Here is a 15,184-nt window from a genome sequence, read left to right on the forward strand (position 1 = left end):
GAAAAGCACCAATTGAATGAAATGTTAGTAAAATAATTTTGAACATATTACTTTGTTTTTGTTAAGCAGAAAAATTTCATTTAGATGGTGTATTTCTCAGATCTTCTATGTTGACCATGGGAATAGTGAAATTGCTGAGGTTTCTACACTGCGAACATTGCCTGACCAATTCAAGGAGCATCCTGCATGGGCTATTGAAGGAAAACTGGGTGGTGTTGTTCCTCTGTCTGAAACCTGGACTGAAGAAGCTGTTGAAGAGTTTAAGAATATGGTGGAAGAAAAGTAATTTTTGTTTTGTAGTGTCATCATTAAAATTAATCATTGTTGTTTCTATTTTCTGTAAGGAGGGAATTTCCAAAAGTAGACACACAATTGAAATCATCTGTCGATTCCAGAGAAGGTATAAGAATATTCTTAGATCAATGGCACTGGAGTTGATAAATTTAAGAGAGATAACTCCCTTATTGTAATTTAATATTCTTGACTAAAAAGCAAATTAAACCAGATAATTTGTATTACACACTTATTCCTTTGTAACTTCATGCTTGTTACATTATTTAACTAACTCATCTTAATAGTATTCACAGCAGTGAACATGATTTGACCAACAATAGACTCATCATCATTAGCAGATTCTGTTGGATGATAATGAAGTCTGTTGACTTAGTTTGTATACAAACCAAAAATAAGACTTTCAGTAAACAAGAGTAACAGTTTCCCTAATCTTTATCAATAAGGTTGTAATGAAATCAAAGCACATAAGCTCTTGACTTGGATTAAAATAATTATGTGTACATCCATGGGCCTATTTAATTTAAAAAATAAAAGGGGAACACATAGGGGAGACAATAAGTAGTTGTGCTATTTCAAGCAGAAATAAGGAAATGAGATTATTAGTTTCACATTTTGATTTTGAGATATGAATATGACAGATGGACAACTTTTCCTTTTTGAGCCTATTAAAATATCAGCAAACCTTAAACTTTATAGAAACATCTTGTAACTTTCATAACTGTCCTGCATTGAATAGGAGGTGGGTTGGGAAAAATCTTTCATACAATATATATATATATATATGAATACTGAGAGTTGATATGCTTTATTTAAAGATACCATATACTTATATTTGGTTTAGCAAACTCTTATTTCTAATGGCATAATAATAAAAAATGCATTTAAATTTCAAAACTAGTTTATGAATTGTTTACTTCTTGACTAGATCTCTGTTGGCTGACATTATCAGCATTGAGAACTCTGTGTGTGTTGTTCATCTCTTGGAACTGGGTATTCCAGTTCATGAAGTTCTAGTCAAAAAAGGTCAGCTTACATGCAATAGTTTTAAGAATGTCTCTAAAGCTCTAGAATGAAATTGTAATTTTGGCATTGAGTGTTATTCTTTTAATAAATTGTGTATTTTGTCAATTGTGATGGGACATGTTTATGTATATATTTTTTTATTAGCATAGCTAGACTAGACTTTGTTTTATTGTCATCTGTTTCAGGTTATGCTACCTTGTGTAATGAATCAATGGTGAGTAAAGCAGTCCAACAGGTCTTTTGTGATGCTAATGATAGTACAATGAGCTCCTGTCTAGAGAGTACACATGTGGAAGGTGATGAGAAAACAGCCCAGCAAACCATGATGACTACCGGAGCTCATGCACAACAAAAAATAAGGTATTCTCTATAGTATAGATTATGTTCACATGTCTTTAATATTGTTAGATAACATTTTTATTATTTTTAAATCCTAATTAGGAACGTCACAATTTTGTTATGGTTGATGTTAAATCACATGCCTGTTTTTAGGCATTGTTTTGAAAAATAACAATTAAATTCTGTTGGAAATACAGAATGGCACTTTGAGAGTAGATGCTTTAATTTTAAGTAACATAAGCTAATGAAAGCTGATGCTGCTATTCTTTTATTTTGTCCTCAACAAAGTGCTATTTCCTTTGCCCTGAACAGACTTTATCAGTTTTAACAAACTTTTGTGGTTGAGTAGTAGTAATAATAGTAGTATTTATTTGCATTTTGTAAAGCATGCAAAAAAATTTGACAAAATCTTGTTTAGTTGACATGTTTAAAAAGCATATAAACATGTTATACAGATTCAAAACATGAGTTATAATTTTTAAAAATAATTATTGAAATGATTCAGATAAAATATGTTTAATAAAATGCTCACTGAGTAGTTCAGATGTAATTCAGATAAGCACTGACAGTTATTATATTATACTTGTCATACAAAAACATTTAATTTGGTTCAAAGAATCTTTTATAAGAACTAAGTAAATAAACTTGTTTGCATTTGTTTTTTATTTCCAACATAAGAATAGTACTAAGTAACTAATCCATAAACAGAATATAACATGATTTATATTAGAATGATTTTTAATCTGAGAAGATTTCTGTATCTGAACTTGTGTCACTCTTTCAAATTGTCTTACAGTCAATACAAGTCAATCAAATATGAAACATTAAATGCATCATCTATTTTAATTACTTTATTGATACATAATTTAAAAACCTTTTTTTTTTCTAATTTATGCCTTCTTTTTGTCCTGTTCTTTGCCCCTTCACAATTTAATGCTATTGCTAGTGATGCTTAAAGTTGTTTTTTTTTTTTTTTGTTCCTCAGCTGCATATCTAACACACTAGAGGACCAGCAAGAAGTATCTGCTTTTGTTAGCTATTCTACTAATCCATCTTGTTTTTGGTGTCAACTATCCAACTCATCGGACATACTATCTGAGATCAGTGCCTCTTTAGCCTCTTTGTATTTTGCCCCACAAGATGAAGACATCATTCATGGGTCTCTAAATACAGGAGACATTGTTGTAGCACTCTTCACAGAGGACAGTCAGTATTACAGGGCTGAGGTGATAAATTCTTATTCTATAGAGGAAACAGAAACTGTACCCTCAGAAAAGGTGTTGGTGAGGTTTATTGATTATGGGAATACAAATGAGACTTCAAGAGATCAAGTCTTCAAAATTCGTGAGGAGCTGTGCCAGTTTCCTGCACAGGCCTTTTGTTGTTCTTTAAATCAGATCAAATCATGTGATGATGCTTGGTCTGATGAGGCCTGCAGCAAGTTCTCTGATTTGGTCGAAGATAAGGAGCTACGGCTTAAGTGCATAGGCAGAAATAAGAGTGGAACTCTCCTTGTAGAATTAACCTACCCTGACACAGAGGAGAGCCTGGCTTCACTGCTTGCTGCTGAAGGATTTGGTCGACTGATGGAAGGGGAGGCACAGATTGATCTGGCAGACTCCAGAAGTGACACCAAAATGTCAGAAAATATTTCCATGAATCCAATCATGGAGTCAACAGTCATGGCTGGAGACATGGTCCAAAGCAATCTTGATAGTTACACAATAGAGGAGCCAGAGAATGGACATTACAGGTCTGTGGTATATTATATAGATAAAATTTATCAGATAAACTCTTCTTTCCTAATTGACGATGCCAACGTTGATTTGACCCCCATTAAACTAAATTGATTTTGGATTTATAAACTTTAATTTGTGTTGTGTAAAAAGAGTATGCATTTTCCTATAATTCAATACCAATTATAACATTTTCTGATAACAAAACAAAAAAGTTATTAAAGTTTAATCATAACAGGGTAGTAAAATACAAATGAGCAAAATGAATAATACTACCAAAACGAGGAAAATAATTAGGGAGAGAAAGAGTTGAGGATGCATGTGATAAAAATAGGTGCCAGATTTAGTATTTAGACAAAAAAAACATGCTTTCTATTTATCAATATCTATATATATTCTTTCTATATATCAATCATTCTCATACTTTTTTTTTTCAGTATGAAAAAGTCACATAAAAAATTATTCTAAATTAATTACACGACTAATAATCCAAAGAAGCTTTTGTTAGGGCAAAATGATAAACCGTTTAAAAGCTCAAAAATGAAAAGTGTAATTAATAGTAAAATGATGAATTTGATTCAAGTGCAGGCTACTTTGACACAAAATGTGTATACTAAAGACTAATTTAATTAGTAACAAGTAATTGACTCTATTTCAGACATCTCCGTCTTACCCAGCTTACAGAATATGATGTGACTGTCACACAGGATGAGTTGCCCAGCTCTTTCTTTGTCCAACTTGAGCAGCTCAAAAACCAATACTCATTTTTAATGGCAGACATTGCTGAGCACATTGTCTCTGACTCAAGTCAAAATGATGGGGATTTCGTTCCAGAGGTTGGGAACTGCTGCCTTGTCCAGCATTGTGGCATTTGGTATCGTGGGGAAATTATTAAACAAGACAATGCATTGTGGACTGTAAGTATTGTGGTACCATTTTTAGTTTGTTTTTATCTTAGGTGTATCTAAAAAATAACAAGCAGTTTATCTTTTGTGGTAGTCTGTTTTCCACAATATTGGTTTTTAATAAATTTCCTATCCCTCTAGCCACCATTTTTACAGTAGTTTATCCTTTATAACTAAATTGCTACTTAAAATGGAAGTACACAAATTCCACACATTCACTTAGTAACAAAATAGAAAACATGACATAATTATGAAAAAAAAAATCAAATAGGAATATGATAAAATAAGATAAAGATGAACTATCATGGCTGTTGGGTTAGTTTCCCAGATTACATCCCTTTATAGCGTAATGGAAAAATTTAACTTAAAAAAATAAAAAAAACATAATTTTTGTCCAATTATTCAACTACTAGCCTTTTTAAAATTTCACCTAAGTTAAACATGTTTAGTAGAATCATCTGATGTAATTATTTTCTCTATATATCCAATATATAAATAAATAAACTAAGGACTGTTATCCCTGTGTGTATAGGTTCAGTCTGTTGATCTTGGCTGGGAAGTGAATGTAGAAGAAAATGACTTGAAGCCATTACCTTGTCAGTTTAGAAGTCTTCCTTCCCAGGCTGTGCCCTGCTATCTGGCTGGCATTGTATCAGTCAATGCAGAATGGAGCTCAGATGCAATTGCATTTTTTAAAGGTAAATTTTGGTCTTGTTCTGCACAAATCATAAAGAATTGTTCCTATTCTAAAATGTAGTTCTAATTTCTAAAGCTTTTTTCATTTATGAAGTTCATGTTGCTGAAAAGATAATACCACTACTAAAGTAAAGCTCGTCTTTCAGACATTGGAATCTATAGGACAGAGGGTGTAAAGGTTATATGTTTCTGTTTCCAATGGTCAACAAGGGTGTCATGTGACCAGTATGACGGCCAACTACCTTTACTTTTACCTAATTGTCATGTACCCTTTAGAGCTGGGTGGACTCAGAGGTGCCCAAAAAATCCTGGTCTTTACAAGGATTCAAACCTGGGACCTGGGCTTAGAAGCCAAGCGCTCTACCACTCAGCCATTGCACCTCCTAGATAACACCACCAAAACCATCCTAATCATTTTCATCTTTGAAATTTAAAAAAAGGCTACAAATAATATTGTATATTCAATTAAGTGCTATTTAAGAATGTTTTTATTTCATCAGAAAGCATTGCCAACCGCAAGCTAAACATGAACGTCTTAGAGCATGGAGAAGATGGTAAATATGGGGTCTACCTCTATGACCTGGATGACACTAGTGTACAATCTGTGAACAGGGCAATGGTTGATATGGGATTTGCTGATGTAAGCATACCTTGACATTTAATTTTTTAAACTAGTTGGGCTTATTGAAAATAAACCTTAAGCCACGTTATAACAACTGAAAAAAAATCTCTCTATATATATACTGATAACCCATTGATGTTCCAATTTATTACAATACCAAGAAGTCCCAAAACCAATTTTCTTTTTAGATTTTGAACATGAGCCCATCTCTCGTGCCTTGTCATTTCTCTTTTGCCCTGTCAAAAAGCAAAACAAAGAAAAAATTGGCCTATTTATAGTCTAGTTTTCTAATGCTTTCTCTTGGCTCATGAATTTTTGTATCCTAGATCAGTAGTTCTCAAACCTTGTTAGGGTTCTGGGACGCCTGAATAGGTGTTCCATGAACTACTGGAATAATTAACTAGTAGGCTACCAATTGAATTAATCTCACTAATAACTAAGCAAAGTGTGCCGCTAAATATTCAGCCAATTGCTCCGCTAAGGAAAAAGTTTGGGAAATACTGTCCTAGATAATTGGCTCTATGTTGAAATACTTGAATGTTATTTTTTTCTGGAATAATTTTTTTGGCATCCTGCCCATTATATTTGTATTATTCTCCCATATACATCTCTCTTGTAACACTCCTCTACAACTTGGCCCATAATTTTTAGTTTCCTTTTCCTTCCCTCTCAAAACACACACACACAAAAGTACATACATTCTACTCTTCAGTTCTATTTCTAGATGTAACATTCCCTTTCACACTTTGATTACTCTGTAAATCCACTCATTCAGCTTATATTGTTTGATCAAAAACACCATTTTTTAGATGGTTTTTATAAAGTGTCTACACTCTTGAGATAAGCAATGAGTGTTATTCACTACTAAAAAAATAAACATACATAATTAAGATAAGTTTTCATGCTTTTTTCACAAAAGTCTGAAAAACATTGGCAGATGAACTCTAGTGATAATTAGCAATGTAAAAAAAAAAATATTATAAATAGGCAAATTTAACTAAAAGAAACATCAATACTCTCACAATATAGAACATGAATGCAAAATGAATTCTCAAAAAACTAAAATAAAAAAACAAATATTCCACACCAAAAAAATACACTTCATACATACAGTACAAAATAAAACATTTTCACCATGCAGTAGTGCCTAGTTAGATATTCAATCATGGCTTCATTAATATCCTTTTTGGCTAATTCTGTACTTTGTAATTATTGAGCAAAGTTACTAAAGTTTTCACACAGTATTGGAATTTCATACTGACATAGATAAATTTAATGGAATCCATTATATAAGCTTTACATTTTGTTTTTTCTAGGTTGTACCTGGCTCAAATATAGAAGTTGACATACAAATGGAGAAGACCCTGGACACAGAAATGATTGACCAATTAGGTAACTTCTTAATACCAGTATCTCATTTATTGCTGTAGATATGAGGCAGCAAATTGTCTTTTAAATGTGTGAAGTCCAAAAGTATAATGTTTAGCAAGTATAGAATCACAATGTATCATAAATTAAAATGGTTCTTTTTGATTGGCCATTCTTATTTTCTGAATTAAAAATGTTCTTTTATTAAAATAAAATGTTATATTCAGATTTAATATGAATTGAAATGTAGTTGTATTTAAGCTACTAATTTTCAAGATATTACTAATGCAGTTTACAATTTTGTCATAAGTAGTATAAAAATCATGTAGTTCATGCTTTGAGGTTTTATATAGCTTTAATAAGAATTTCTCCTTCCTCCAAATCAAATGTTTCTTAAACACCAAGTATGTGCAGATCTTGAATACTGTGTAGCTTATTACTTCATAATTCTGATCTTCTGATAGGATCAAATAGTCCATCTATTTTATTCAGCTGTAAAATTTAAAAATTTAAAGTTTATCAACTTAAATATGAAATTGTTCATGGAAAAATACTCAAGTTTCATTACAAAAAAAAAAATTTTCATTTTTATAAAAATAGATTCTTGTTTTATTTCAAACTTATTTAACATTAATCAGAAGGAATTTTTTTAAAAAATTTTTATTATTAAATAGCACCTTTTTTTTTTTTTTTTTTTTTTTTTTTAAAGGCTTACATCTCAAAACCTTTCGTATTTATACACATTTTTGTTTTTTTAATGTTTACAATAATATTCTTACTTTATTAGAACTTAGATAAATTGTGGTCTCGCTGGTTGTGCGGTTTGCGCTGGACTGTTGTTCAGACTTATTGATGGTCCCAGGTTCAAACCCTGCTCGCCCGCTCCCATCACCCGTCGTCCTGTGGGAGGTTTGGACTAGGAAGTAAATTATCTTTCACTCTGAAATCGAAAACATGGAAAAATTTTAAACATTATTATCAGAACATAATCTAAATCAACTTTTATTTTATTAAAAAAGTACAATTAAGATAATAAAATTAAACCATAAGAATTTCTAATTTTCACCATTTTAATTTTTACTGAAGCTTCAGTGATTAGATTTTTTTTTTTTCAAATATATGTTGGTGTTTTTTTTAAATTAGCAGTCTTAAAAACAAACTGGACACCACACCAGGAATGTTGTAAAGTTAGACTTCAAGACACACATGAAAACAAAAAACTATTTGAATTTTTTAAAGTTTCCAATTGTTTCAATATCATTTACTGTTCTTGTTGCTTCAGAAGAGTCTTTCAATGAGGTTTCTATACTCAAGTGTAATGATGATGGAAAAACTGAGGAAGAACAAGGTAAAAACAATCTTTTGGTTGCTCTTGTCATGACTAACACAAACAAAAAAAAAAGCCTTTCTGTAGAATATTTCTTGCTGTAAGTTCATTTACGAACTTGAATAGCATTGCTATAAAAATGGTTACTTTACACGAAAGACTAGATTGAAATGAGCTTGATTGGTCAGACAGGTATAAAGTGCTAGTTCATCTAGTGCATGTTCTCTTTGACCTAATTGTTGATTGGGTTAAGATTAGTCTTTTTCCCTACATATGATTGTAGGATCACATAATCTTTTGATCCGACTTGATCTGTTTGGCACTGTAGTACACATCAATGCAAACAATGAGCAGAAAATGCCTTTGAGTCAAAACGCCTCTTAGTCTATATATAATTTTCTACAGAAGGGTTGCTTGTTGTGACATGTCTACATTGAAACTCGGTGTGAGCCAATGAAAATCAGTTTGAGATTGAATAAGATCTCATGCTGTGAAGAGTTTCACTGTGAACATTAATATTCTAACCACAGTTTGTTGGCTTTTGGTTGCATGCTCAAGTTATGTACTGGTCAACTCAAGGCATTTTCTGCCCCTCATTCTTAACCCATTGTTTGTCTGATAGTGTGTCAATCATATAAAGCTTCAGAAACAAAAGGATTTTCATTGATTAGTTTATCCAAGTTTATTGTAATATTAAATTGCACTCTTTTTATCTAGTTTATTTCACCCCATTATGTCAGCGAACTAGCATTTTAATCATTCTATTTCTTTTTCTTTTTTTTTCAAGTTTTTAATTTTAAAAAAAATATAAATAAATCTGTGGTTATTAGAAAAAAAATTTTTTTTCTATATGTATTTCTCAGTGGTTTAATCTTTTGAACCATTAAGCCAGTTATTTTTCTCTCTGTCAGCTGTGTATGGAAAAGGATTATCTTCCTCACAGAGAGGTAATGTAGACTATAATGATAACGAGTCCCATTTCTTAAGGGATGTAGATAGCTTAGAGGTTCAGCCAGAAGACCTGAGTGTCACACTGGCCAACAATGAACCTAAAGATGCTCAGATTGAAGGAGACAGTGAAAGAATCAATTCCATCTTAAATAAGGAAGACAATGAGGAGAAAGTACTCTCAGATTTTGATCCAGTGGGCTTGCTCAGGTTGATGGCTCAAGTGAAACAACACTGGGGAAACATCACTGATGACATGGAGAACTTGAGAGAAAGGATTGGGGAGATGACATCTGTGCCATTGTCTCTAATGACTAAAATCATCATTATGTTTGATAGCATCAAGTCTGATATACTGTTTGCTAACTATCAGGTGGGGGAATTAGATGCAGCTCTATATGTCAGGTCTCACCATGATCCTCCCAGTTCCAGCGATGAAGATGATGATGATGATGATGATGACGACGATGATGACAATGATGATGATAACGACTTTTTCTTTGGTTCTAGGAGTGACAGTAACGATGATGTCCACAGTAGTGACAGGAAAGAGAGTGAGGACAGTGGTGATGGAGAAAAATCTATTGTAGCATCAGATAAAATGGACTCTGTTGTTCAAAGTATATGTCCAGATGTCCCTGATGTTCAAACTGGTGCAAGTGAAGCCATTGAAGGGGAAGTAAAAAATAAATCAGATGTTGAGGAAGAGTCATTGCATTCTATTGAGACTCTGCAACCTTTGATAGCTCAAGACATAGCAAGTATTGACCAAGATTGTTTGAAGGAAGCTTCAGCTGAGCACTATGGAACAGCAGATTCAGATATTGCCCAAGCCATGATTTCACCTTCCAAAGATGAAGCTTATAGAGCTATAAGACAAGATTTGCCCGCTAGTGAAGAAACTGTGGAAAGTAACCTTGGACAAGGTGAACAGGCTTCATCAGTAAATGAAAGTTATGTTGACTCTAGTTATCTTGAAGAGAGCAGCAATTATGATACCTCTAGCCTGGTTTTTACAGAAGCTACCAGCTTTGATCAAAGTAATGATACATCTATGAGCTATGTTGTGGCCGAAGCATCTGGTTCTACCTCAGTATTTAATGCCAGCACAACAACAGGTTCCATAGTAGAAACATCACTTGCTGCCTCAGACACCTCTACTGTTGGTTCGGTAATGAGCTCAGAGGTCTCCCAAATGAATGTAAGTGTAGCAGGGGCTTCTCTCCTCAGCCCACCCGTGGCTGGGCCTTCCCACTCAAGTCAACCAGCTCGTAGACCTGACTATATAAGTCCATTAGATGATATATCATCAGATAGCAATGCCACTTACTCCTATGAAACATCATCCTCAGCTTACAACGAAACTTCACCATCATCCCTGGATTCCATCCCTAATGGCCATCACCCAGATGACTATGGTGAAAATGGAGATTTACAGAATGAAAATCTGCATATTGAAATAGGATCCTCTACAGAAGCCACTGATTCTTCTGAAATTGAAAATGGATCCCATGCTGAAGCAGCTTATGATTCTGTTTTGGAGATTGAAAATGGATCTTCTGCTGAAGCAGCTAATTATTCTGTTTTGGAGATTGGAAATGGATCTTCTGCCGAAGCCACTAATTCTGCTTCTCAACATGCCCAAGACGACAAAAGGCTGAGTGAAATATTTGGTGCTGACTATGATGCTGATGTCTCCCAAGCAGAGGAAGCTGCTTCTGACAGTCAGAGAAGTACTTCAGAGTCTGATCTTTCAGTACTTACTGACTCACCCAGGAGCAAAGATCCAGAAGAGAGAACCAACCCAGTTAGCAAGGAAGAAACTGTGGAGATTCACCTCAATCTACAGGAAGCAAAAAAAACTGAAATTGACTTCACTGTTTTATCTCCATGCCAGAAAAGTGAGAAGATCTAGATTGTTTCATTTCTATTTGTTTGGAATTCTTTTTTTTAAACTAATACTGTTCAGTTTTTGATTCTTTGAATAAAACTTTTAATCAGTCCAAAGACATATTATTATGATAAAGAATAAGAGATTTAACTCTAGTGATAATTTTTTCAACTATGCCCTGATAGTAATCAATGTATTTTTGTAAGAAAAGAATAACTTTACTGAATCAGTAATTGTTCATCCTTGTTAAGAGTTTTTTTTTTTCTTCTGCATGAAACAGATCATCTTTTTATTGTTCCATGTTTTGGTTCTTCCTACTTTTATTAAAGAACTTTATTATGCATGCATTGTTTTTTTAACACTTTTTGGCCTTGTTTAATAAGATAATCGTCTATTGTGAATTAGTTATCATTCATATCTTTAATTATATGTATAGATCTAGTTTAACATTCAGGCTTTCTAATTAAAAATAATTACAAAATAAATGACACATTCTCCACATTGATTTCCATGTTAAAAACTGAATTATAAAAGTCAAACTTGTATGGAATACTAATTTGTTTTGGTTTGAGAAGAAAGCAATTACTCACATGACTCATGCCAATACTTGCAATCACTTATATCCTTCCCTATTTATAGTTGATAGCACAGAAATGTTAAAGGCTGACCTTCTTAAAATGTCAACACTGCAGATTTATGAAATCTTTTTTTTTTTTCGTTTTTGATATACAAATCAAAGTAATCGTTACACTACAAATCAAAGTAATCATTACACTACAAATAAAAGTAATTGCTACATTACAAATCTAAGTAATCATGACATTGTTGGCTAGTTGTAGTGTAAGAGCACAATCATCTGGTACTGGAAACAACTAAGATCTCAAAATTTAAATTCCTCTCAAGATACTTTTAGCCAGGATGATCACTCATTTGACTAATATTAGCTTATAAAACATTTCTCCATGAAGAGTATATTTTATTTTGTTTTCCAGTGAAATGAAAGATCATTTTCTCAAAATAAATATTGAACTTTTGTTTGTTACCATACAGATGATGAGCTCAGTGATGATTCTGGTCCACCATCTTTTCATGAAGACACTGTAGAGGTAAGGTTTGAGTAAATTTGTGGTCCTGGAACATGTTCATAAGACTCTTTAATGATTCTTTTAGTTTTACACTCTTCCTTGTTCAAGTAACAACCAAAGCTGAGGTATAATAAATTTAGTTTCACTGGTGGTCTCAATATATTTAGTGTCACTGATGGTTTCAATATATTTAGTGTCATACTAAAATCAAAATAATTGGATTTTTTTTTTCTTTTAATGATAGAAGCAGATGATAAATTTGATGATAAAGTTACATTTTAAGTTTTAGTTATGACTGCAAGAATTATAAGTCTTATCTGTAGTTATAAGCTTGTTCAGCATTTATTGATTTGTCTTCTTTGTCCACAGACACCTAGGGTGATGGGAGTGACAGTAGAACAGCCAGACATTGACAGACCATCTGAAGATGTGGAAGACTTTTACAAGTTAGATCTTGGCATGGATGATGCTGAAGCAGCTTCAGAAGTGGCTGGAAGTGAAGAGTTGTCTTCCTTGCTAACAATGTTGCCTTCTGCAGCAGGTGATGAGATGCCTGGTAACAATAAAGTTATAATTTCATTAGATGAAGTGACACCTGATGCAGAGGAACTCACACCTGATGCAGAGAAAGTGACACCTGTAACAGAGAAAGTGACACCTGCAACAGTGGAAGTGACACCTGCAACAGTGGAAGTGACACCTGCAACAGTGGAAGTGACACCTGCAACAGTGGAAGTGACACCTGCAACAGTGGAAGCGACACCTGCAACAGTGGAAGTGACACCTGCAACAGTGGAAGCGACACCTGCAACAGTGGAAGTGACACCTGCAACAGTGGAAGTGACACCTGCAACAGTGGAAGCGACACCTGCAACAGTGGAAGTGACACCTGCAACAGTGGAAGCGACACCTGCAACAGTGGAAGCGACACCTGCAACAGTGGAAGTGACACCTGCAACAGAGGAGACATCAAAAACAGATGTAATAAATGCAATAAATGAAACTTCATCTAACGAGTTGTCTGGTACAGATACAGATGTCTACTTACCATCGGATGCATTAGAAAGCACCCAAATTCAGGAGTGTGACACAGACAAGCAACTCAGCAACCAAGGTGATGGGGATAAATCAGGCAGTGATCCAGCACTTCTTGTTCCTGGTCCCAGTGTGGTCACTGAAGTTATTCCAGGGGCTGGAGACAACAATCTTAAGGCCAGTCCAGAATCCCAGATCGCAGGGGAAGAAGAAAGTTGTAACTAATATTTTACTAAATAATTGATTTGGAAATAAAGGTTTTCTATTCAATCTTTCTAAATTTGTATATTGTCAACATTTCAATGTGTCAACCTATTAAGTGCCTTTTTTTTTTACTTGTCTGTAAATAAGTTTATGAATTCAGTTCATTTTTTCTCAAGAGTTCTTTTAACAACTGTATTTGTAATGAGTTTTAAAAGAAAAGGCAAAAAACACCTTTCTGTCGATTTGGATCCCTTGTTGTGGATCATTTTGGTTTTGTTATTTTATACGTTTTTTTATTTCCAATTACTTCTATGTTACTGAGAAGTATGTTTAATATATTGACAACATTTGTTTCAATGATTTCCTTTTTTTTTTTAATGAAAACATGTTTGATATTAAGTTTCTGCTTTCTTTTATCACTTAAGGTACAACATACTGCATTATCTAAATTCTAGTTACATTTTTATTCCACTATGTAGACAAAAATATGTGGAGGTTTTTTGTTTTTCTCTACAAAAACATCTTTCTTTTGAAACTCTGGCATCTGTACTACTTGGTAGGCTAATATATAAATGTTATGCAACAAACATGTACAAAATATTTGAGATTTGATTTTGTACTGGTTTAACCATCACCTTTATTTTTAAATGTATGTGTAATGTATTCAACTGCAAGTACATATTGTCTTATTAACCTTTGATTATAGACTGAAAATAAAGTGCACACTGAAATTTAATAAATATTTTACCACAGTATGCCATTGTAGAGGTTTTGCATTTATAGTATTTTATTAGTTATGGCACTTGTCTGTTGCTAAAATGTATATTCTATGCATCTATTTAATCATTCATCAGTATAAAACATTGTACTATTTAGTTGCAACTGCTTGACAAATGTACAAATCAAATCTATTACTTTTGGCAATACTCTACTTACAAATGCAAAACAAACTGTCAAAGAAAAACTTTTTAAATTGTTTAGAATTTATAGGAAAATCTCAATTTTGGTCTGTATGTGAAAGCCATTGAATGATCAGATCCAATATTTCAAATGTTTGAAAACAGTTAGTTGTTAATACTGCCTGTGCCAGAACTTATTGAAACTCATTAAAATGTGAACACCTTGCCTTAGTTGAATTATTCATGGCTCTCACATGACAGTAAATTACTGGAACTGTTCCTTGTTGCTATAACTGCTGAGATTTGTTCTAGTTTAAACTTGAAAAACTCCAGTGTAAGATACATAAGTATTATTAAATTACATTCAACTTTTAAGAGTTTATTTCAGCTGTTATATTTTCATTTGGTTTTTCTCCAACTATTTTGTGTCCAAATAAAGTGTAAAAATGTTTGTCAAAAACTAAGAACAAAATCAGATGTGTGTGTGTGTGTGTGACTTGTTGTAGACTTTGTATATATATTTCATCTTGTTTTGTTTGACTGTTCTAACTTGATCCCAGTGATGTTCTCACACCACATTGAGATGATGAGCAATAGAATACTGCAAGCTTTTTCAGTTGCTGTTGTTTTGATGCTTTCACTGAATTAAATTTATATTCAAGTCTGGTGTTTGTTGCTCAATGCTAAGAATAGAACTGTGGTTTTGGACCTATTGGAACTTTATTTAGTGATTGTCAATGTGCACTCCATTAGTTGCATGCAGCCAATGTTGTATAACAGCATTCTTCACCAGAAGACTTGTACACTCCATT

The 15,184-nt window shown here is 33.1% G+C and overlaps 1 protein-coding gene across 8 annotated transcripts in view; it reads left to right on the forward strand.

Annotated features, from left to right (window-relative positions):
* The window catches only part of LOC106066620 (uncharacterized), a 29,155-nt gene extending 14,122 nt beyond the window's left edge, over window positions 1–15,033 (forward strand). The window contains exons 8-20 of one of the 8 annotated variants that reach the window (XM_056031268.1): window positions 101–282; window positions 1,220–1,317; window positions 1,503–1,677; window positions 2,642–3,409; window positions 4,051–4,309; window positions 4,830–4,995; window positions 5,494–5,633; window positions 6,932–7,007; window positions 8,266–8,331; window positions 9,222–9,257; window positions 10,611–11,159; window positions 12,200–12,255; window positions 12,604–15,033. In XM_056031268.1, the coding sequence (XP_055887243.1) occupies window positions 101–282; window positions 1,220–1,317; window positions 1,503–1,677; window positions 2,642–3,409; window positions 4,051–4,309; window positions 4,830–4,995; window positions 5,494–5,633; window positions 6,932–7,007; window positions 8,266–8,331; window positions 9,222–9,257; window positions 10,611–11,159; window positions 12,200–12,255; window positions 12,604–13,494 (3,462 nt within the window). In that variant the 3' untranslated portion in view covers window positions 13,495–15,033. Of the gene's footprint in view, window positions 1–100; window positions 283–1,219; window positions 1,318–1,502; window positions 1,678–2,641; window positions 3,410–4,050; window positions 4,310–4,829; window positions 4,996–5,493; window positions 5,634–6,931; window positions 7,008–8,265; window positions 8,332–9,221; window positions 11,160–12,199; window positions 12,256–12,603 lie in introns of all 8 variants that reach the window. The other 7 variants (XM_056031270.1, XM_056031266.1, XM_056031267.1 and 4 more) reach the window with 7 other exon arrangements.
* Window positions 15,034–15,184: the final 151 nt, after the last annotated feature.

The sequence above is a fragment of the Biomphalaria glabrata genome, chromosome 5 (assembly GCF_947242115.1).
Source record: "Biomphalaria glabrata chromosome 5, xgBioGlab47.1, whole genome shotgun sequence".
Taxonomy (NCBI): domain Eukaryota; kingdom Metazoa; phylum Mollusca; class Gastropoda; family Planorbidae; genus Biomphalaria; species Biomphalaria glabrata.